At 49.2% G+C, this 24,582-nt stretch overlaps 1 protein-coding gene across 2 annotated transcripts in view; it reads left to right on the top strand.

Moving 5' to 3' along the window:
* Window positions 1-5,124: 5,124 nt before the first annotated feature.
* Window positions 5,125-24,582, top strand: part of KCTD5 (potassium channel tetramerization domain containing 5) — a 29,934-nt gene continuing 10,476 nt past the window's right edge. The window contains exons 1-4 of one of the 2 annotated variants that reach the window (XM_036409917.2): window positions 5,125-5,420; window positions 20,111-20,219; window positions 22,322-22,413; window positions 23,586-23,681. In XM_036409917.2, coding sequence (XP_036265810.1) covers window positions 5,169-5,420; window positions 20,111-20,219; window positions 22,322-22,413; window positions 23,586-23,681 — 549 coding nt within the window. In that variant the 5' untranslated portion in view covers window positions 5,125-5,168. The remainder of the gene's footprint in view (window positions 5,421-20,110; window positions 20,220-22,321; window positions 22,414-23,585; window positions 23,682-24,582) is intronic. The other variant, XM_036409918.2, reaches the window with a different exon arrangement.

Raw genomic sequence — 24,582 nt, 5'->3', positions numbered from 1 at the left:
GGGTACTGCTACCTCTGCAGATCTCTGTGCTTGGGCTTCTTTCTCCCTCCTGTCCAGCTCAGGGCTCAACACAGGGCTGCCCTAATACTGAGTGTTTTGTTTTTGTTTTTAAATATTTTATTGATTTTTTACAGAGAGGAAGGGAGAGGGATAGAGAGCCAGAAACATTGATGAGAGAGAAACATCGATCAGCTGCCTCCAGCACATCCTCCACTGGGGATGTGCCCGCAACCAAGGGACATGTCCTTGACCGGAATCGAACCTGGGACCCTTCAGTCCACAGGCGGACGCTCTATCCACTGAGCCAAACCGGTTTCGGCAATACTGAGTGTTTTGAGGTCGGTCACCATACACTTGAAGGGGTTATTCCTGGAGGAGCGAGGGTGGAGTCTACAAGATCATTCAGCACCTTTCAAACTGTCACAGTGGAGTATTACAGCATCCCTGCCCCTATGTACTATTATAGATGCTAGTAACACAGATTCTCCCTTCCCTGGGATGGCAACCCAAAATTTCTCCAGGTGTTGGCAAGGGTCCATGAGGTAGTGGGGAGGCAGAATTGCCCCAGTTGAGAACCACTGGGGTATAATATACTTCAAGAGCCCCAAATGTCCTAAGACTGGGAGCTCATGGTGGTGGGCTCCCTCCTAGCAGACTATACGGCAGCTCCCAGGACAGACCTCACACTGCGGCAGCCACAGGAATTAGGCCATTGCCTGTTCTCAGGCTCATTGCTCGTGGACTGGACTTGAGCTTTGGTCACACAACTGATTCTGACCAGGTGTTTTGGGGACTGGGCTGCCACAGAATCAAGTGTAGAATCCTCTGCCTCCAATCGTGTGGACACAAAGCTGCACTTCTGAATTTTACATTCTGCAGAGAGAAGGGAAGTTCTGCAGTGCCATCTCTGTGGTAGTGGTCTTCATGTCCAGACCACCTACATTTGGTTTTATACTTTATTTTCTCCACTTTAGTTTGGGGCTCATTGATTCTGAAGGGAAACATGCATGAGAATTTTTCTAGGTACCATGCTCAGTGGCACATCACTCCACCAAAGACTGTGGCTGAATTGCCCAGAATTAGGTCTCCTGCCCTCCTCTGAATCTCAAACCCCCCTCCCGGGCCAGTCCATAGACTGAGGATGCAGTCGCCAGGAGCGTTTGGAGACAGTATTGTTCTTGGAGCTGTTGCCATACATGCTTTTCCATATTTTTTTTAAAACATTTTTTATTTTATTTTATTGATTTTTAACAGAGAGGAGAGAGGGATAGAGAGCTAGGAATGTCCATGAGAGAGAAACATCGACCAGCTGCCTCTTGCACGCCCCCTACCAGGAATGTACCCGCAACCAATGTACATGCCCTTGACCGGAATCGAACCTGGGACCTTTCAGTCCGCAGACCGACGCTCTACCACTGAGCCAAACCAGTTTCGGCTGCTTTTCCATATTCTTCCTTTCCACATCCAAACCTAACCTGGACGGACGGTGACTCAAGTGGGTGTGGCCCTGGCCTCTTGGGCAGCCTCTGGGGCCAGAGCTTTAACCAGGGCAGGAGTCACTGCCAGAGCCTCTGGGGGGCACGGGCTGCTGGCAGGGCTGTGAGCAGGCGGCCTGTGGAGAACTGGTCTGGGGAGGAAGCTGTTCCAGCAAAGAGCAGTTCTCTCTGGTTCAGACAGCTGTGGTGTGCCACTGAGCAAGACTTCGTGTACCTGCATTTCCCCCGTAAGTCATTTCTTCAATACGAGGGAACAACAGATATTATGTACAGAGACCTTTTTACAAAAACGAAGCATTTTAAGCTGTGTAATCCCCCCTAGTCTAACTTTTAAATTTTGCCCAGACTGCGATGAACTTCTATGTTGTTTGAGTAAACCTTTGAAGACAGTCCTAGTCCTTGGGCAGGTGTGAATCAAGTCATATTGCTGAATGACTATTGAATAGGGTTCATTTTGCAGGTGAAAAGCCTTTATCACCATCATAGGTTTGATTGGACGTCGGCAAAATTTAATTCCCGCAGTATTTAGAGCTGCTGTACCTGTTCCTTGATACAAAATCAGACGAGGCAATAGTCTGTTAGTTGTCTTTCAGGGTTGGTGGCAGTCACTTAGAACGTGTGATATTCTCTACCTGGTCTGTAGCTGTAACTGTGATGTACAAGCAAAACAAAGATTAAAAACAAAAACACTTATGAAAAGCAAACAATGCAATGATATTAGGATATACACTTTTGTATTTTTATTCTTTTTTTTAAAATATATTTTTTAGCCGAAGCTGGTTTGGCTCAGTGGTAGAGCGTCGGTCTGTGGACTGAAAGGTCCCAGGTTCGATTCTGGTCAAGGGCATGTACATTGGTTGAGGGCACATCCCCGGTGAGGGGTGTGCAGGAGACAGCTGGTCGATGGTTCTCTCTCATCGATGTTTCTAGCTCTCTATCTCTCTCCCTTACTCTCTGCAAAAAATCAATAAAATATATTTAAAAAAATATATATTTTATTGATTTTTTACAGAGAGAAAAAGAGAGAGATAGAGTTAGAAACGTCAATGAGAGAGAACCATCGATCAGCTGCCTCTTGCACGCCCCCTACTAGGGATGTGCCCACAACCCAGGTACATGCCCTTGACCTGAATCGAACCCGGGACCTTTCAGTCCACAGGCCGATGCTCTATCCACTGAGCCAAACCGGTTTCGGCTGTATTTTTATTCTTTTTTTTTTTTTTTTTTTTTTTTTTAATATATTTTATTGATTTTGTACAGAGAGGAAGGGAGAGAGATAGAGAGTTAGAAACATCGATGAGAGAGAGTCATCGATCAGCTGCCTCTTGCACACCCCCTACTGGGGATATGCCCGTAACCAAGGTACATGCCCTTGACCTGAATCGAACTCGGGACCCTTCAGTCCCCAAGCCGACGCTCTAACCATTGAGCCAAACCGGTCTCGGCTGTATTTTTATTCTTATATAAGATTATTTGCTGGCTGTTGTTGGCCTCTAATTCAGTCTGTGTTATTTAAAATTGAATATATAAGTTATTTGGATAGAATTTATGTTTGGGGCCAGGTTGTTGAATGTATTGATACCACATTGAATGTGAATAATTATTGTAAACGGTACTTCACAACTTTTTTTTGGCTTTATTATATAAGTTTTCTATTTGGTCAATGATTTAATCATATAATTTGATGAGTCTGTTCCTCTTTCTAAAAAATACTTGTGCTTTAGATGTAGTTGCTGGATGATTTTGTGCATATCTATGGTAGACTTGCAATAAAAAGGTGTGGAAGCGGGAAGACATTAACCACAGAACTTATATGAATATAGAGGCCTGGTGTACAGGTGGGGTTCCTTGAGGTGGCCTGTGGAGATTGGGGCCCCAGCTTGCACCACCAGTCTCACAGCCCAACAGCCCTACCTGGCACTCTGCCTTGGCCTAGCACTGCCCTCCTTGCCCTCTCACGTGCTTCACCATCCTGCCTGCAGGACCATCGATTGGGGCCAGGCCCCCTGACCCCTTACCCTCCCTGCTCTCCCTCCCCCCTCCGCCAGCGCCTGGGAGCTGGGCAGCAGCCCCACCCCCTGCCACTGATGCTGGTTGCTGTCTGTGGGATGATCAGCAGGGTAATCAGGCCTCTGCTTGCACTCACCTGGGCTGGCACTGCCTGCTCACCTGCTCCACCATCCTGCCATGTCTTGCTCCAGTCGGGGCCCATCGACCTGCAGTGCCTCCATAGCCACCTGATGCCAGCACCATGTTCATTGCCACCCCCTGGTGGTCAGTGCACATCATAGTGAACAATCCGACTCGGCTCTCCCAAACTCCTGCTGGAGGGGACAATTTGCACATTGGGCTTTTATTAGATAGGAATAGAGCCCCAGTGCACCCTCTCCAATCTGGGACCCCTCAGGGGATGCCAGGGATCTGGCCTAAACTGGCAGTTGGACATCCCTCTCATAATCCTGGACTGCTGGCTCCTAACTGCTCGTCTGCCTGCCTGCCTGATCACCCCTAACTGCCTGCCCTGCACCAGCTTGATTACTCCTAACTGCCCCTGCTTGCTGGCCTGTTCACCCCTTACTGTCTCCCCTGCTGGCCTGATCTCCCCCAATTGTCCCCACGCTGGCCTGGTTGCCCTCTACTGCCCCCCCCCCCCGTCAGCCTGGTCACCCCCAAGAGCCCCCTCCCATTGGCCTGGTTGCCCCACACAGCCTGCTGTTCGGTGTCTGTCTGGTTGTTTTGGTTGTGACAGCCCCTGACTTTTTATATATTAGGATATGCATAACCTCTGGACAGAGACAATAGTGCAGTGAAGGCCTGGGGAGGGGGTGGGAGCAGGGTGGAGGGGGTCAATGGGGGAAAAGGGAGAAGGGCATCTGTAATACTTTTTTTGTTTTGTTAATCCTCACTGGATATTTTTAAAAAATATTTTTATTAATTTCAGAGAGGAAGGGAAAGGGAGATAGATAAATCAATGATGAGAGAGAATAATCAATTGCTTGCCTCCTGCATGCTCCTACTGGGGGTTGAGCTCACAACCTGGGCATGTGCCCGACTGGGGTCGAACCCAGGATCCTTCAGTCTGCAGGCCAATGCTCTATCCACTGAGCCAAACCAGCAAGGGGTCCATTGATATTTTAAAAGACAGTGGAAGGGAGGAGGGGGGAGACTGAGAGCGAAACATCAATGTGACTTTTGACTGGTTGCCTCCTGCACGTCCAAGGATTACCCAACCTTTTGATGGATTTGAATTCCCTGCCATTCAGTCCACAGGCCAATGCTCTAACCACTGAAAAACCAGCTAGGGCTGTCATACTTTCAACAACAAAGATTAAAATAAAAAAAGCATGTAGAGCGTAGACAGTGGCACTGACCGGTGTAGTTCTTTTTTGGTGGATCTTTGTCGTGACCTGTATTTAAGACTGGAGTGGGGCGGGGGTGGGGTGGCCACATCTCTGTGCTTCTACGTGAGTCCCACAGACCACGTCACTCCCTTCTTTGGCCAGAAGAGGGCGCGATCCTCGGCTTTTCCGGGCCGGAACTTTTCGTCTACCTCGCGACGCCCCGGCGGGCACTTTAGCAGGGCGGACCCGTGGGCGGGACGGAGCGCGGAGGAAGGTATTAAAGGACGGACGCTTCCGGCGGAGGGGAGCTGTGGCTGGGCTTGCTGGGATCATGGCGGAGAATCACTGCGAGCTTCTACAGCCGGCTCCGGGCGGTTTCGGGGCGGGGTTGGGGGGCGGCTTGTGCCGCCGCTGCAGCGTGGGGCTCGGCGCCCTGGTCCAGCGCCCCGGAAGCGTGTCCAAGTGGGTCCGGCTCAACGTCGGCGGCACGTATTTTCTCACCACCCGGCAGACGCTGTGCCGGGACCCGAAATCTTTCCTGTACCGATTGTGCCAGGCCGACCCCGACCTGGACTCGGATAAGGTGAGGGCCGCGCAGGCCGGCCAGAAGGGGCCGGTGGCCCTGGCCTGCGGCCCGCCGCCCACCGCCGGCCCCGTGCGGAGGAGGCCCGTTCGGGTCTCCGGGCGCCGCGCTCCCCTCCTCACTCGCTCGATCCGACTCCCCACACTCCCTGCTCCGGGCCGGGCGGAGAGGGGATGGCGCCTTGGCACCGACTACTTACTCTCAGGGATCCCCGGCCACTCCGCCTTGCGTCTCTCTCTTTCTCTCTAGCCTTCACTCTTCTTCGGTGCGAGAGATTTCCCACATCCCGAACTGTAGTGGATCTACTTTCTTTTCCTCCTTGGGTTCTTTGGCCCCCGTGTGCCAGCACCGCCTCGTCCCCGTCCCAGTGTACTCACTGGGTTTGGAACCAGAGAGCCCTGGCGTCCTTCGCTTTTCCCGTTCCAGACGTTTGACTTAATGTGGGCCAGGAGGAGCCGACCCTGCCGTTTTCCTTTCCCAGGGACGTGCGTTTGGAGAATTGGTGCTTTGTTTTCAGCCACAACACGCACCCCATTGAGCATTCTGGGGAGGTGGTGTCCACAGAGGGATGTTTCAGAGGGAATGTGGTTCACAGTAAGGGGTGGATGAGGGGCGTCATGGAAGGGCCAGGGGGGAAGTCTTTTCAGACTGCTTCCTCACTATGCTAGTTTCCCACTGCCCTAGCAAAAGGATAGGAATCTCTAAGCTGGTTTGCAGCTTGTCTTCCTATAATATAATGCTCACACTGTTGTTCCAGACAGTAATAGAAAGTAAATTACTTTGTTGATTACTCTTATTAAGACTGTGTGGCTAAGGCAGAGTATATCTCCGGAGCTATACAAGCTGTATAGGATTGAAACTCAGAAAAGGCTATTGGAATAGAGTTGTTACCTATATTTGTCCCAGGGAATTCACAAGCCTTGCTCTTACTTTTCTGGGTCGTTCAGTTGGGCCTATACAATAGCACGTGGCTTCATTCCCTGCCAGCCCAGCACTTGCCAGGCATAAGGCTTCCCAGAAAACTTCACATCCTTCCAGTCTGAGAGGCATGCCAGAGACCGTCCTCGGTGGCATGACCTGTGATCAGGAAATGAGAATTCTTGAGTTACTGCAAAACCACCACCCCTGGATAGAAATCAGAGTTTGGGATGCCAGCCCTCTGGCTCCCCACCTCCCACCCCACCCCCGCTCCTCAGATCCCTCCTTTGCTCATTTGAGCACGTTCTCTGAGAGAACTGACCTCCCAGAAAATGATAGTCCTCTCCAGGATAGAGATAGGTTTTGTGAGCTATGATTTTCCTTTTATAGTGCGGGTGTGTTTTACTGTTTTGTTTTTCTTTTTAAACAGTGGGTCTTAGTGGTCATTCACTGGCATTGCTACTCCTGCGTTCCTGTTTCGTGTATTGAGTCAGATTTTAAATTGCTCCCGTCCTTCGGGTTGTTTTGAGGCAATGGCTGGCTATTCAACATTGAAACAATTGGTTCTGAGCCAGTTAACTGTAGCTTGCACAGTTAAGTCCATTCAGCCCTTTATTTGACTGTTTCAAGACTACTTTAAAAATTCATGCTTTACTGTAATAGTTCTCTGAGGGAGGGTAATTAATCTATCAAAATATATCTATGTTGTTGCTTTTCCAATTATCATCCGCTTAGCCATATTTGTTTTCTAAAATGTAAAACAGAAATTTATAACATGAAGGTAAAGTAGCAGTTACAGTTTCTGTCTCATAAAATAAAATAGTTGATAGTAAATAAGGGTTAATTTTAGTCACAGATAATGTGAATTTGTTAGAAAGAGTAATGCTAATTCACATTAGATATAGGAGTAGGATCTTTTATTTCGAGTGAGAAAATGTATAAGATACTTTGTCTCTTCAGTTTCTTTCCAGTGCCCTGGCCAGGTGTGGTTCAGTTGGTTGAAGTGTCATCCTGTACACTGAAAGGTCTCGGGTTTGATTCCTGGTCAGGGCACATACCAGTCGGGGTTGGTGCAAGAGACAACTGATAGATGTTTTTCTCACTCCCTCCTTCTCCCTTCCTCTCTCTAAAATAAGTAAAATTTATCCTCTGGTGAGGATTAACAAAAATTACAAACAAACAAAAAATGTCCAGAGAGTCACTAAACCCTTAGAGAGGAATCTGAGGATTAGGGAGATGGGAGGGGCTGTTTGGAGGAGTGGGACACTAGTAATTACAAAATGGAAGAGAAACAGGATGTTGATTCACAGGTAAACATCTCAGCCCTGACCTCCCAGTTAAGATTAATGAAAGCATACCTGGCAGATGGTCCTAGGGCTGAAGCCCCCGTGGTCCTGGTGGGAGATTCCCTGTTGGGTGGGACTAGTGTTCATTGAGCACCTGGGCTTGCAGAGGTGGTGCTGGGAGAGGGGTTGGGTGGGGAGATTTAGGGGAAGGAGTTCCGAGGGTTTGGAGTTCACCAGGAGAATGCCTGTGGCTGCTGTTGAGAGAATGTCTGGGGGAGCTCAGTGAAGCCATGTGGGAGAGCTGGAGTTAAGGACATTCTCAGAGTGCTTTTTTAGAAGTGGGCGGGCGGGTTGCTAGGGAAGGTGGAGAGCTGGGCTACAACTGGCCCCCCTTCCCCGAAATCTTCACATTCCCTCTCAGGACTGAGCTTGAGTGGGACCCAGTGCCCACCAGCCCCTACCTCCTTGTCTCAAGTTCTGACTCTGGGCCCAGACCACAAAGTCCTCTTTATGGACCGTGTAAGTGTGGACTCTCTTTTCCTCCTGGGGCTTCCTCCATGGGGGCTGAGTCTGTCCTGGGTCATTTTTCTCCTCCACAGTCCCTTAGGGACTGGCTAGGTGTGATACTGCTTCCTGGAAGTGCTCAGTAAATACTTGATGTGTGATTCATTTTGGTTAAGTCTCTTTGTATTCCAAGATAGCTGGCCCATAGGTATTGTTGAACAGGTTAGACCTTGTATAGAGCTGAATCAGCCCCCGTTTCAATGTGGAGCTACTTTCGGAGTACAAGGGCAACAGGAAATATGACTGCTTGTTGATGGTAAAGCACTCAGATGAAGTCAGATTGAGGGGATTTGGTCTGCAGCTGAGCCCACCCAGGAGAAAACTGTGGGCGCCTATTTGCCCTGGTCTCTGACAGGGCCAGTCCTGGCTTTGCGCCTGCAGGTTCTGTGGCAGCAGGTGGGTGTTTGAGGGGTGGGGCCATCGTGCTGCTTCTGATGACTTGCCCTTTCAGTTCTTTGCTTGGGCTCGCTCCAGGTGTACTTGGTGTTGGCAAGAGTCAGGATTGGGAAGATAGTGAAAGGAACTTTATAGACAGGGCTCAGTGATGGGGCTGTGGGTGGAAATACGATATTTTAAGCCACTTGGTAAGAGAAGTGGGGATTATTCCGAGTGGAAATGGTAGATTTTGTCTCATATAACCAGATCAGAGGTGAAGGGCTTAACTGGCCGAATTCTTACGAGTGGCTCCTGTCTTGATGAGAGCTGTGCACCAGCCTGAGGCCACGAGTGGGTGTCCTGAGACACTGGTGCGTGTCAGTTCCCACTTTGCTGGAGGATGGGGCTCTGGGTCTGTGCTTAGCCTTGACCACGCATCCAGGTTGGTTCAGGACCAGAGAAATGGTTCCGTGTGCGGGGAGCAGTCCTCCTCCTCCTCCGCCGAGCCCAGCAGGTGCTTGCTCCCAGAAGAGGGGTCATCTCTCCACAATGTGCCTAACGGGAGGGCTCCTCTGCCCTGAGCCTGAGCCAGCCCCAGTCAATGCTGTAAAGTCCTAAGAAGGTGAGAAGCGCTTGCTTCAGGGCACCGGCCCCCAGGCCATCGCTGTCCCGCCCTCAGTCATCTGAGGGAGCCGAGGAAGTGGTGTCAGCCCACAGCAGTTCCTCTTTCTGCCCCGTGCACACGTGTTCTCAGTTCCCCTCCTCCAGCAGCACAGTGGCTGGTGTTAGTTTAAGCGGCCGTCAGAACACTGATCTTGCCACTGGCGTTGTAGGGGACAGAGATGCCCGCCTGTGGCCAGGTTGTCAGGCTGCTTTCACCTGTGAGCGTGAAACCTCCTTTCCAGGGACTCTGCAGGTCAACAGCGCTGGGCCCGCAGTCTCAGGTCCTCTAAAGCAGTGTTTCCCAACCTTCTCTCATGATGAGAATCACCTCGTGGAGTTGTTAAAACACAGATTCCCGGATCCCAACTAAGAAGTGCTAAACTAGAATTTTTGGGAACATATAGGTAAAATTGTATACTTAACTAGTGCTCTAAGACAGATTTTATATACAGAGCACTAAGTTAGGTATGCAATTTTACCTATATGTTCTCAAAAATTCTAGTTTAGCACTTCTTAGTTGGGATCCGGGAATCTGTGTTTTAACAACTCCACCAGGTGATTCTCATCATGAGAGAAGGTTGGGAAACACTGCTCTAAAGGAGCACCAAGGGAGGAGATCTGTGTGGCCTGGGTGCCAGCAGGTGTTTTTTTTTGTTTTGTTTTTTTTTAATATATTTTTATTGATTTCCAAGAAGGGACAGGGAGAGATAGAAACATCAATGATGAGAATCAGTTGCCTCCTGCATGCCCCCTACTGAGAATCGAGCCCCCAACCTGGGCATGAGGCCTTGATCAGAATGGAACCCAGGACCCTTCCAGTCCAAGCACCAGTGCTCTCACTGGGTCTTAATGGTCATCTGTCCCCACACTAGAGCACCCAGAAAATTCCAGTCTGCAATGGGGATGTGGGTATTGGGTGGGATGGAGCACCCTGCTGGTACTCTGGCCCTGACTGACTCCACCCACAACTTAATGGGCTGTGTGGCTTGGGGCAAGTTAATGTGCCTCTAAGTCATGGCGGCCTGGTGAGCATTAAGGAAGATGGTGGCTGGAACATCTGCCCTGCCCGGTGCTTGGAGCTGGGTTACTGCAGTCAGTGGGGTCGGCTCTTAATAGTCTTCATCTTACTTCTGTACTTTTAGAAAAAAGCTACCAAAAATGCTTTCACTCTCCCCCATGATGTCTTTTTGTCAATGTCTCTTACAGAGCCTCCCTGGTTCACCCAAACCTCGTGGTGCCAACTCCCCCTCAGCCACACACACGCGGTCTCCCTGCTTCCTGGTGCCTCCTCATGCTGTCCACTCTGAGCCCCTGGTGGTGGGAGGACGGGTCCGGGAAGGCCAGCTCCTGCTGCGGGCACTGGAGCCTGTGCCTGGGGGAGGGGCACAGCTTCCTGGGCAGTCACTGAGGTTTCACACTGCTCTGAGTTGGCATGCCTTAGTGGTGTGTTGGGAGAGGCTCAGGGCATCCGGGTGGCATCTGAGCGGCGGATGCACCCACTGTCTCCCCCACAGTTGTGTTCAGGTGGGCCCTGGTTTCCTCAGCATTGGCCTCCAGGATCTTGGCTTTTGCAAGTCAGGTTAGGTGTGTGCGGATGGTTCTGGAAGGATGAGCTGGGCCAGCCACTCATTGTAATAGATAGGCTGAGGTATCTCAAAACAGAGATATAGGGGCGCTGAGTCCCAGGCAGTCCTAGTTATTTTTAAAGAATTTTCAAAAATAATTTTGATATCTTCAAAAATTTTTTTATTGTGAGGATGACCAGAAGCATAAGAATTAAATAGAACGCATAACTTTTATACACAGGGTCCCCTTGCGCAGGCTCATGGATGTAGGCTTCACACCTCCCCCAGACACCTGCAGCTGGGCTGGATCACTCCTGGATTTCCACAAACACACTAGGAACTGGACACCACCACTCCTTTGTTGCAATGGAAAAGGGGTGGCCACTGGAAACTTGAAACTAAGAGGGTTCGGTGTCTGACCTAAATGCAGAATATACTCTGTCTGTCAAATTTCTCCATTGAAATCTAAATAAAAAGCATAGGATTTTCTGTGCACAAACATTTGCCATCAATTCTCCCTTGGGTTCTCTGGGAGTGAGATTCAGAGATTCAGCCAACCTAGTATTAGTGATCCAATGCACTCTTGCCAGTGTGTGAACTGGAGTGAGGGGTATGCTGGCTTCCATTAAATGTTCAAGAATCAAAGGCCAGCATTTTTCTTTTTTATGCCTTTAGGGAAGACATATGATTTTACAGCCAGCACTTCACAAGTAGGTCAAATGCTAACTCAGTGAGAAGTGGGAAAGGTCAGTAGAGGGAATTGATTTCAAGAGAATCCAGTGTTAATTTTGGCTCTTTAAAAAAAATAAAAAAAATAAATAAAAGAAAAGAAAAAGAAAGAAACCCAGCCTGGCTACTCTAGAAATGTAGCACAAGCTTGTTGCGTAACTTGAAGAAAGGACGGAAAGAGAGAGGAAGGGGCGAGATCCAGGAGTCTTAGTCTTGGTCCAGTTCCTTGCTGTATAAGTGTGAGTACCCAAGAGTACATCATCAGGTTACTGTTACAGGGCTGGTGCAGACTTGTGGAATGATGACCTGATGTCAATGTGGCGTGCTGATAGCTGCCCTCTAGATATCACTGAGATGGCCCTGTCTGTGCTATGCAAACATGAACCTAAGACTTCTGAATTTGTGATATTTTCTATTTTTGTGTTCTGTACTTTTCTTTATTTCCGCATTAGCAATACAAGCACATGAGGTTGTGAGGGGCTGGCGCTTGGCATACACCTGGTCAGCTAGTCCAGCAGTGATGTCCGAGGGTGCCTGTTCACGGCCCACCCTTGCCAAAGCTCCTGGACTCGAGCACGCTGCTCACGCTCAGGTGCTCAGAGACAGGCACAGAGTCATGCTCATGTGCTTCTAAGTGAGAGTCTAGTCTGTTGTCATGTGGACTGCAGCTGGAGATGAGGCCCCGTGGAGTTTCAGGGTCTTGGTGGAGGGCCCCTGGCACGTCTTGTAGAGTTTGAAATCTCCCGTCTGGTAAGCTCAGTGGTGAGAGCACAGTTCTCATATGCTGCTGTCTATTCTGTCCTAACCCTGCCATCTCGGAGCTGTTCCTTTCTTTTCTTTTTTCTCTTTGTTTTTAACATTTTTTCCGGACCTGTTTCTTAATGAAGCTCATCAAACCAAAATGAGTCCACAAGATGAAATTAAACCGGAAAGTACTGACATGACTCCACAGGGGAGACTGCTTTCAAATTTCCATACGTGCGTGCATCAGTGGCAAAGCCGGACAGGCTGGCTTGTCCCTGGTGGAGGATGGTGTAGTCTGTCACCGAAGGCCGCTTGCTTTCCAACATCTCAGGGTTTCCCCGGTGAACCCGAAGTTCCGGGCCCCAGTGGGTGGGCCTCGAGGCAGGTCTGGGTCATGGGCTCTGTGGCTTTCCTTCTTGGGGGGTGTGCTAACGCCACGTTGCTGGGACTGTTAAATAGAAAAGATAGTTGCTGGACCAGGAAAGGAGGAAAGAAAGGGAGTGTTTTTTTTAAATTTAAATATATGTTATTGATTTTTTTACAGAGAGGAAGGGAGAGAGAGAGTTAGAAACAGATGAGAGAGAAACTGCCTCCTGCACAACCCCCACTGGGGATGTGCCCGCAACCAAAGGACATGCCCCTGACCGGAATCGAACCTGGGTTCTTTCTATCCACTGAGCCACAGCGGTTTCAGCAATAAAGGGGAGTTTTACCTCACCTACTGAACAGAGAAGTCAGCCATCTTGGGGAAGGGGAGAAAAGGGGAGTTTTATCTCACCCACTAAACAAGTCAGCCGCTATAGGACTTGCCAAACCAGATGACCAGATGTATGTATGAACATTCTGAGATAAGCCACAATGTGTAGAGGGGGACTTTGAAACTTAGTCTGCTACCCAAGATAACTGGCAGGGGAACTTTGAAACCTCTAGGGGGAAGGGTATAAAACCCCTTGAACCCCTGCCAGGTGATAGTTGAGCTGTCCACTTGTGCTTTATGCCGAGTGCATTTTCAATAAATTTGCTTGCTTTACTTCCTTAATAAATTCGCTTGCTTTGCTTCAATACTGCTTCCTTTCACCTGTTTGAATTCTTCTCAGGAGACTGATAAGAGCCTAGGAGGGGAGAGCTCTCCCCTGTAATTCAGGGGGTTATCCAGTAACAGGACCAATGTGAAGGAGCCACTGGGCTGAGTGTCCTACCTTCAGAGCCTGGTGATGCCTGAGCAAACCTGAAGCTCAGAGTCACACCATGTGGGAGAGACACAGTATGATGAGGGCCCCTTTGATGATTTTTTAAATTAATTTTTGGAGATAGAGAGGAAGGCACAGAGAGAGGGGAAAAACCACATCAATTTGTCCCACTTGTTCGTTCATTCATTGATTCTTACATGTGTCCTGACGGGATCACAGCTGCAACCTCGGCATATTAGGAGGAGGCTCTAACCCACTGAGTACCCGTCAGGGCCTGGATGAGGGTTCCTTCTGAAGCCCACTCTGGTTGTCCGTGACCTTGTGGAGGCCAGCCCAGCAGCAGGCGTATCTGGAGTGACTGGCAGGTTCTGGATGCCAGGAGCTGGCGTGTGTTCTGGGAGAGTGGACGAGTGCCCAGTTCGGGGTAACCAGGGTTTGTTGTGTGTCTGAATGCCTGGCCCATGCGCACCTCTCTCTCTAGGAACGCTCTTTGCCCGAGCTTTGTAAATTAGTGTGTTTGATCCTGTGTGTCAGGATGGCTCTGAAACAGTCCAGCTGGCGTTCTGGTTGAGTATTGACCTATGGACCAGGAGGTCATGGTTTGATTTCTAGTCAGGGCATGTGCCTGGGTTGTAGGCTTAGTCCCAGTATGGGGAGTGTGCAGGAGGCAGCCAATCAATGATTCTCATCATTGATGTTTCTCTCTCCTTTTCCCTTCCTCTCTGAAATCAGTAAAAATGTATTTTAAAAAATAGAACAAATCGCTCTATTTTTGCACTGTTTCTCAGTGGTTAAACATCGGCCCACACACTGCAGGGTTGTGGATTCGATTCTTGGTCAAGGGCATGGACCTGGGTTGCAGGTTTGATCCCTGGCCCAGTTTGGGGTGAGTGTAGAAGGTGCCCAATTGATGTGTCTCTCACATCAATGTCTCTCCTTTCTTTCTCTTTTCTTCTCCCCCTACTTCCTTCCCTCTCTCCTTCCCTTCCATTTTTTCTGAAAATCAATGGAAAAAGTATCCTTTGGTGAAGATAAACAACAAAATAGAACAAGAATTCAGTTGTAAAATTCACATGAATTTTTTTTTTTAATCCTTTAAAAAACTCAGGATCTGTAGGGTTTGTTTTTGTTTTTACTGATTTTAGAGAGAGGAAGGAAGAGGGAGAGAAAGAAACATTGATGTGAAAGACACATCAATTGGTGGTCGCCTATACTCACCCTGACCAGGGATCAAACCCAAAACCTGGGTATATGCCCCGATCAGGGATCAATCCACCACCCTTCAGTACACAAGTCAATGTCCTAACCCCGTGTTGGGCAAACTGTGGCTCACAAGCCACATGTAGCTCTTTGGCCCCTTGAGTGTGGCTCTTCCACAAAATACCATGGCTTGGGTGAGTCTATTTTGAAGAAGTGGCATAAGAAGAACTTTAAGTTTAAAAAAATATGGCTCTCAAAAGAAATTTCAATCGTTGTACTGTTGATATTTGGCTCTGTTGACTAATGAGTTTGCCGACCACTGTCCTAACCAACTGAGCCTCACTGGTCAGGATTTTTAAAGTTGGCTACACAGGGCACTGCTTTAACTGACTTGGAGCTGCTGAGGGACATGTTGTCCCTCCCGTTCCTGCCCTTTTCTGGATAAGCCTCACATTTCAAAGTCCATCCTCAGTGCCAGCTCACCCATGCCCAGTCTAGGCTCCCCATCCAGGTCTGTCTGTGCATGGGCTGCTGCACTTCCACTGACTCCCAGCCCCTTCTTTTCTCTCCCGCCTTTCCTCCAGTATTTTGTTGTTAATTCTCATCTGAGGCTATTTTTTCCATTGATTTCTACTGAGAGTAGGAGGGAAGAGGGAAGAGGGGAGAGAGAGAGAGAGAGAGAAGAGAGAAGAGAGAGAGAGAGAGAGAGAGAGAGAGAGAGAGAGAGAGAAGAGAGAAGAGAGGAGAGAGAAGAGAGAAGAGAGAAGAGAGAGAGAGAGAGAGAGAGAGAGAGAGAGAGAGAGAGAGAAACATCAGTATGAGAGACACATATATAGATTGCCTGCTGCACACACTCTGACTTGGGCTGGGATTGGGCCTGCAACCCTAGGTACATGCTCTTGACTGGGAATTGAACCTGGGCCCTTCCTTCTGAGGGCTAACACCCTGAACCACTGAGCCAAACCAGTCAGGGCTCCCTCCAAGCTTTTTAAGCTTGGGTTACCTTTGTGTCTTATGCTGCTCCACCTACTGCTGGCATTTAATAAACATCCTTTTCACTGTGGCCAGTGTGACTCGGTTGGAGCATTTTCGCATAAACTGAAAGGTTGTGGGTTTGATTCCCAGTCGGGGCATATACTCAGGTTACAGATTTGATCCTTGGTCAGGGTGTGAACCAATCAACTTCTCTTTCTCTCTCTCCCTCTTCCTTTACCTCCCCCCCCCCCCCCAATCTTCTCTCTAAAAAATAAAACACAACCCAAAAGTCCTTCTGCCATGTCCCCCTCCAATTGCAATGCCTTGGTTGTGGCTTGTGTGGCCTTGAGTCCAGGATCTGACCATACTGAGGCTGGCCCTGAGTCCTAAGCACCTTGTGACAAGGGAGGCTCCTTGGGGTGTCCTGAGGGCGGAGATGAGCCCTGTCCCCTCTGATCTTTCCTACATAACCTGTCTGTGAGGTGGCAGTGAGCTAATGAATAACTTCTGAGCTTGGTGAGTGCAAATGTCATGGTTCAGCTCTTTTCATCCATGGGGGATAAAATTTCAAATCGTTGATTTTATTCTCAGAATTTTCAACTGTTGAGTCTTTGTATATTATTTATTTCAGTCAGTGTGTGCTTTTCCATTTTTTTTTTTTTTAGAGGTTTCTATAAGATTCTTGAGTAACCTTTTAACTGTGGTTTTGAACTCTGTATTCAGTAGTTTTCTTTCTTTCATTTGTGACATGTTTCTTTGTCTCCGCATTTTGGCTGCTTTCTGTGTTTGTTTCTATGTAATAGTATTGGGTAGAGCTGCTATGTCTCATTGAGTTGGTAGAGTAGGCCTTGTGTAGTAGGTGTTTTATGGGGTCCAGTGGCTCAGCCTCCTCAGTCACCTGAGCTGGGAGCTCTAAGTGTACCCCTTTGTGGGCACAGTCTTGTTGTAGTTGAGACTTGATTGCTGTTGGTGTCACTGGGAGGACTTGACCTCCAGGCTAACTGGCTGTGAGGACCAGCTTTACGACTACAGTGTGAGAACTGCTGTGCAAGACTGACTTCAGTGGGGCTTTGGTGTTCACTGAGTTTGCCCCTTGAGTATGTTGTTTATTGGTGTGTAGAGTTGTAATCTAGTGTAATCTGATACTGACCACTGGGTGCACTGGCTCCAGGGAGGTGCAAAGTCAGCCACTGCCTGGGGCCATCCAGCAGGAGCTTTAGAGAGATCTGCAGATTCCTCCTCTTTGTATTGGGTTTGGAAGTACCCAGATGAGGCCCAGCTGTGAAGCAAGGTAGGCTGGTGCTGGTGTTGGGTCTTAGGCCATCTATTGATATACTAGTGGCTCAGTGCACGAAATTTGTGCACATTAAAAGGAAATTAATTGGAGGAAATATTTTAATATTGGTATTTGCCCTTTCTCTATAACAGAAGTGTCAGAATAAAGAAAATTAGTAAAATGCATATGAAAATCTCCCTCCTGTCAGAGTCTGGGCCACACCATGGGACCCAGAGACAAGTCCCTGTCCATCTTCATGTGCCTTGTAATCACACCAGACTGAGACCTGGCTGGCTCCACTTCTTTGGGTGGGACCCAGACCCGGTCGGCCCCACCCCTGTCAAGCCCCACCAGGCAGGGAATGCGCGGCCTCAGGTCCCCTGTCTAGCCCTGCCCGGTGGGGAGTGTGGCCTCAGGTTCCCCATTAAGCCCGACCAGATGCCCTCAGGTCACCCGGCCCAGCGCCACACAGCCTCAGGTCCCTGCTGATTGGTTGTTACACTGTCGTGGTGTGATGACTCTTTGCATACTAGCCTTTTATCATGATGATTTAGGGCTCTCTAATTCAGCTGCAGCTTGTTTTGAGTGATTTTAGCCTGAGCAAGGACAGGCCATTCATATGCAAAAGCCGTTACACACAACTTGAGGGGTTGTAAATTGCATGAGGCGATTTTGAAGTGTGTGATGGTGCATGCATCATCATGAAGTAAAATTACTTTGCCGTGTCTTCTGGCCCATTCTGGTCGTTTCATGGTCAAAGCATGGTTCAAATTGATTATTTGTTGCCAGTAGCAACCATTATTAACTGTTTCACCTGGATTTAGAAGCTCAATACATCACTACCTTCCTGATCCCACTAAGCACAGAACATGGTCTTCTTTCCAAGGTGATTTGACCTTGTAGTCGATGTTGATGGTTGACCTGGATCAACCCATGATTTTGTGCGTTTGGGATTCTCAAAATCCACTTTTCTTTTTTTTTTTCTTTTTTCTTTTTTTTTTAAAATATATTTTATTGATTTTGTACCGAGAGAAAGGGAGAGAGATAGAGAGTTAGAAACATCGATGAAAGATAGACATCGATCAGCTTCCTCTTGCACACCCCCTACTGGGGATATGCCCGCAACCAAGGTACATACCCTTGCCTGGAATCGAACCCAGGACCTTTCAGTCCCCAAGCCGACGCTCTATCCACTGAGCCAAACCGGTCTTGGCAAAATAAATCCACTTTTCATTGCCAGTCACAATTCAGTGCAAAAAAGATTTTCGTGTCATTGAAACAACATTTTACTAATGACTTTTTGGTTTTCCATTTGTCTTTCGTTCAGTTGATGTGGCACCTATTTTCCTTCCTTTAAAATCTTCTCCATTGTAAACGATGGGAAATTGTTTGCTGAGCAACGTTTAATCTTTCTGCAAGTTGTTTTTGAGTTTTGACATACATCTTCATCCAATAATGCTTGTAATTGTTGGTCTTCAATTTCTTTTCGTTTGAACTCCAGACGTTCTTTGTTTTTCACATGGAAATCATCACTTTTAAAGTGTTTAAAGCAGTGTTCACAAGTATCTTGAGATGGAGCATGTTCACCATAAGCTTCCTGAAGTATACGATAACTTTCAGTAGCATTTTTCTTCAAAATAAAATAATGAATTAAAACTTCCTGCAAATGCTTTTTTTGGGGCATAAAATTCGAAATGTTTAGGTGTAAAAATATCTATGATGTTAACACCTTCAGCAAATTTGATATATGAAATTTTGAAGCTTGCTGTCAATACAACAAAATAACATGCAAATCAAATTGCATATATATCAATATATATATATATATATATATATATATATATACATATATATATATATATATATATATATATATAATAACTCATCTATTGAAAAACAATCTGCATTCTTAACCGGTACACCTAGTTAGTTCAGTTCCTGGTTCCAGCTCTTAAGAGGAATAGCTGGGTCTCCAGCAGCCTCTGTGTCACTGAGCCCCAATCTGTACTGGTTTTTACAGCCTGTAGTTCATACTTCTTTTCCCAGCTCTGGGACTCTGGGCTGGGGGTCTGGTGTAGGGCTGGGACCCCTTGCTCTTCTGGGAGGCCTCCGCAGAGACGATCTCCCTCCCTGATTAAAAAAGCAGCACACGTGGGTGCCGGACCAGCCGGTTCGCATCTTCTACCAGTCTCAGTGTGCTTTCTTCTCTAGCTGTAGGACTTCCATTCAGCCAGCTTTCCTGCTGTTCTGGGTGATGATTGTTCTGTATTTTAGTTGTAATTTTGATGTGGTGTGGGAGGTGGTGAGTACAGGCGTTTACCTATGCTGCCATCTTCTGTCCTCCTGATGGTCTGTTTTATAGACAGCTTGGACTCTGGGACCACTACCCAATGGGCGAAGCTTCCTTGGTGACCAGCAGTCACTGAACCTCTGGAAAATGAGGTTCTGTTTCTTGTGCCTCTGACCCAGGCCATCGCCCTGACACTCAGTCCTGCACCCTCGCTCAAAGAGTAACCCCAAAATGAGAAGGGCAAGCACTGGCTGCGGAGGCCCATGTCTTGGTGTCCTTCAGAAGTGGACCCACCAGTGCCAGCCCTGCCTTTAGAGCTTTCCACTAAGGACAGTCTGTAGTCACTCTTGTGGGATGGTTTCTAAAATGAAAAAGGATCAGCTTTTTTTCTTCCTTTGTTAATCCTCACGTCCGAGGATATTTTTCCATTGAATTTTAGAGAGAATGAAAGAGAGAGAAAAACATTGATGTGAGAGAAACACATTGATTGGTTGCCTCCTGCAGGAGCCCCAACCAAGGCCTGGGCCAGGGAGGAGCCTGCAACCAGTGGATGTGCCCTTGATCATAACTGAATCTGGGACCTTGAGGTCCGCCGGCCGGCGCTCTATCCATTGAGCCAAAATGGTTCTGGCGATCAGCTTTTCTTTAGAAATCTTTGATCCTGTTAGGAAAGAGGCTCAATACATAATTGCCTTGCCTCACAGTAGCTAAAGGAAGGTTACCTAATTACAAAACAATTTTAACTTGGCTTAGACTTGACATGGTGACAGATAGGAGTTGGAGGCTGCAGACGGCAGGAGGCATACAACACTGCTTGGGGTTTCACTGAAGTGCCATGAACGTTGATCTGGTTGTGGGTTAGCTGTGGGGCCACTACTATCTTGTCCAGGATTCACGTTGCTTTGTTCTTTGCAGGATGAAACAGGTGCCTATTTAATCGACAGAGATCCCACCTATTTTGGGCCTGTGTTGAATTACCTGAGACATGGAAAGCTGGTCATTAACAAAGACCTTGCAGAGGAAGGTGAGTTGAGACTGGGATCTGGTAAAGATGACAACTGGACCCCTCTGGGCCTGAACAGGCTCTGTGCCCCTGGCTGGCATCTTGAGTGCCCTTGCCCCCTGCAGAAGTCCAGGGTACCCAGGTCCCCTCACTTGCCCCCCTGCTTTCTCACAAATGTGTCCCATGAGGCAGCAGGTGCTGGTCTCAGAGGGGTGAGAGGGCTGTTTAGCCTGCCTTTTCTCCTCCAAGAAGTGAAGGCTCATTAGAGCCAGGCTGGCCTATCAGGACTGTTGTAGCAGAAGGGCCTGGGGACTTTGGTCCAGGCTCCTGCAACCCCACTTCCTGGCTGCAAGGGTCCCCCTGACTGTGGGTAAATCTGTGGGCTCCCTCTTCTAAGTGTCTAGTTAGTGATGCGTGAGGTTGGGGACTCCTTCCCTGGGAAACCACCCATTCTCAGAGATGCTTTGGCTTAACAATCTGAGGGTGGAATGTTAGGAATGTGCCCACCATGCCAGTCTCTCCGGTGTCCCTCTGTCTCAGTCACCCCAGGTCTGCTCTCCTTTCAGGGCACCACTATATTATCACCTTGTTCTGTCTGCATGTCCAAATGCCATACTACATTCCGACTCGGTAACAAGGAGCAGGGATGCCAGATGCAACCCTGTGGGCACCAGGTCTAAGGCTGGTGTTTGCATGCTCTGGTCTGGGCTTGGCTCCCCGCACCAGGGAGGGCAGGAGAGATTCAGGGTACTGTGACACAGAGTGGGCTCTGGCATCTCTGCTCTGCTTGTGGCCTGGATTGACTGTCAGTACTGAACTTTGTCCTCCCTCAGCTCTCATCACATCTTACTCCATGTCTTATCTGGAACCTTTTTTCTTGCTCACACTCTTGTATGGTTTGGGGTACCCTCCCTTTATGTTGTGTGTGGGCAGCTGTACAATCTGAAGCTAAATTTCACAGCCTCTTCCCAATGCAGTTTGCTTAGGAAGGGGTATTTGATGTGACCAAGCCTTGCCAGTTTGCCTCACTCACCTGCTTTCCTACTGGCCTTAGACACAGTGTTTTCAGGAGCAGCACCCACGTGAGCACCATTTCCTGGTGTTGCCCTCCGAGTACAGTGCATGCAATGCCCCGCTGGAAGAAAAATGTGCCCTTTAGGCCCAAGCACTTGTCCTAAAGCGGAAGATGCTCATTTGTAATGCCCTTCAGTCCCCACCCATGGATCTGAAGGGAGGAGTTGACCGTTGCCTAAGTCATCCTGAGAAGAAACAAACTAGATTTTACCTCTCTTTGGGTGGCTACTGCCTGTCCCAACCTTCACCCTCTGTCGCCTCACCTGGGGACCTTGTTAGGAGGCCGCCTGAGTGGGTCCGGCAGCTGGAGCCACGGCTCTGAGCTCCTGGTGTTGCCAGTGGGAGCTACCGTGCAGAGTGAGGTCTAGCCAGGATGACCAGGCTCACTCTGAACCTTCTGGAATACCCATGAGGAATCCCTTAAGCAGAGCCTCTCTAATTTGTTTATTAGAATTCTTAGAGATTTCAAGTCCCTAAATAAGGTACATTTCAAATGGCCATCTTTGGGGGGGAAAGGAGTTCCTAAATTGGAACAATCCTAGAATGAGGAGCTACTCCCTCAACCAGCCACAGCCTAACACTTGACTAGGGAAACTGACGTGCTGAATGACTGAGACCTGCACAAGGCCAAATGGCCAGGCCTGCGCCCCTCATGGGGGAGGAGAGTGAGCCAGCCCAGAGAGACAGATGCAGGCTGTGGGGGAAAGATGCCTGTGTTCCATCCCATGTGCCCAGCGTGGAGCTCCCAGTCCACACTCGCGGACCTGTGTGTGAACCAGCTGTATGTGAATTCTGCACCCAGCAGGTCACGTGGAGGGATTCATGCAGGAATATGTTCAGTGAACACATGGTTCTCCACATGAGCCCTCTGTGCCAGGTCCTGGGGAGCCCTGCTGAGAGCCAGCCGTGTCTGCGTCGTGGCCTTTGGGTGTTGGGTGGGGGCTGAGGAGCCTTTGGGTCACGCACAGGCCACGGGGCCACAGTAGGGCTCAGATGAAAGGTTTCTTTTTTGATTTGGTGAAAATTATAGTTACTTTTCTTTATTCTAGGAGTGTTGGAGGAAGCGGAATTTTACAATATCACCTCACTAATAAAACTTGTAAAGGACAAAATTAGAGAACGAGACAGCAAAACATCACAGGTGAGACCAGTGACGAATGTGCTGGAAGCTTCCAAGGCCTGGTGCAAATGTGGAGCTCTCTCCACTTCCTCCTCCTCACGAGGCCTTGAGATCTGGCTGTCTTATCTTGATAACCGTCTTCCTCTGTAATTGTTCTAGTGCCTACTGGCACCGAGGCAGGCATGAAGGGTAAATTCCTTGAGCCCACTCCAGTGTCTATGCTCTCTCCCCCTCAGAGGCTTCCCCGTTCCTCGCCACCTCCTCACCCTCCCTGGTCTTTCCTCCGTCACCCAGCAGCCCCACTTAGTGAGCTGTGTGACCCGGACCAGTACACACTGTATGCCTCAGTCTTCCCCTGCAGAGTGGCATAGTGGGTAGAGGAGCCCCTTGTCACAGGGCCGATGTGCGGAGGAGAGGGCTCAGGAGAGGTGGTACTCCAGTGCCACCCACTGTTTCTCAAATTAAAGAAATGAGCTTTAGGCTGTGACCCTGTCCCTGGAGTGTCACTATGTAAGTCACTGCTTTAACCTCAGAGAACAGCCTGGCACGCCTATGGCCCCTTCCCCTTGGTTACACACGTGTTGTGAGTGGTGGCCACAGCTCCGTGAGAGCACACCCCTCGGCCTCCCAGCACCAGAGATGCCTGGAACAGAGCTCAGAGAAGGAGAGGTGGTGTCTGGCTCAAAAGATATGTCAATTTTTTGGAAGCCAGTTCACGTCTGAGCTGCTGTGCGTGAATGAAAACTTAGCTAGGAGCAGGGTCCGGGCTGGTCCTGCATTGCTTTCAAGCCTCCCTGTCAGTCCCTCCCAGCTGGTGGGTTCAGGGGCTTTGTGTGTTCCCCTGTAGAAGAGATGGACACCCTCATGCATTCACATCGAGACACAGGTGCTCTGGGCATTTGAGGAACATGACTCATTTTATTTTGGAATGTCGAAATTGAATTATATTTGGAGGCAGAAAGGGAAGGAGGAAATGGCAGCTCTTCCAGCCTGTTTGCTTTGTTTCGGTATGTGTGTTTGGGGCCGCTTTAAGGCATCGTGACCTGAGCCTGAGAGGTGGAAAGAAATGCCAGCCTCACTGGGTCTCCTGTTGTGCTGTCTCCTCCAGAATCAGCAACCCGCCAGATTGCTGGGCTGGGGCGGGAGCAGCAGGGCATGTGGAGCTGTCTCACCCGTGGCCCTTGTTCTTGCAGGTGCCAGTGAAGCATGTTTACCGCGTACTTCAGTGTCAGGAGGAGGAGCTCACGCAGATGGTGTCCACCATGTCCGATGGCTGGAAGTTTGAGCAGGTGAAGCGCACATGCACCCCCCCCCACCCAACCCCCGCCTTGATTGATGTCAGCCTGTTAATTACAGTGACCCCACCTGGGTCCTCAGGGTTGGCCCCGGGATCACAAATGATGAGGGACCTGTGATTCCTGGAAATGTGGTTTACTGGCACCTCGTGGGGAGGGTGTTTTGGTAGGTAGGGTGGAGTTGTTCTTAAGAGTGCCTCTGCCCCACCCCCTCATTCATTATGCAGTTATTCTGGTTCTAGATCATTCTTTTGGGAGGAGTGTTCTCTGAGCTTCTGTCTTGTGTCTAATGTTGACATTCTGGCCACATCCTGGCCTGGCCCAACCTCCCCGTCCCACCTCATGTCCACCCAGGTGTCCCTGTGCCGGCTGAGCAATGGTGCCTCGGGCTCCTCTGTGCTGGAGGTGGCACCAATGACCTTCCCAGTGGGACTGCTCTTCAGCCCCAGCCCCTTTCCTGCCCTTGATTGGAAAGGTGCTGCTGCTGCTGGCCTGGCTGTGCCCCTCCGCTCTCCTCAGCTGTGCTCTTCCACCGGCTGGGACTGATGTGCTGAGTGCTGGGTCCGCTCTCCTGCCCGAGTCCCTCCCTGCACTTCCTATGCTGCTCTTGTCGCTGCGCTCAGGACCTGTGGCCTCAGAACACATCAGGGTGTTCTCTGAGTGGCCAGCACCTTTCCTATCAGTTCATTGTTGCTATTCCACTTTTTTAGGCAGAGGCTCTGAGGTTTGGGCTTGTGACCCTGTTTGACCCCCAGCCCAGAATACTGGTTGTGAGCCTGTGACCCAGCCCCACGTAGTGATCACTAGGCCCCCTCTGGCCTCTTGGATTTTCCTCTGTTGATAGCTGCCATCTGGGGCAGGTGCTCCCCAGAGAGAGTTGAGAAATTACATGGTC

This window comes from Pipistrellus kuhlii, unplaced genomic scaffold (assembly GCF_014108245.1).
Source record: "Pipistrellus kuhlii isolate mPipKuh1 unplaced genomic scaffold, mPipKuh1.p scaffold_m20_p_4, whole genome shotgun sequence".
NCBI lineage: Eukaryota > Metazoa > Chordata > Mammalia > Chiroptera > Vespertilionidae > Pipistrellus > Pipistrellus kuhlii.
Note: the sequence above shows the minus strand (reverse complement) of the source record. Positions and strands in the feature narration are given on the sequence as shown.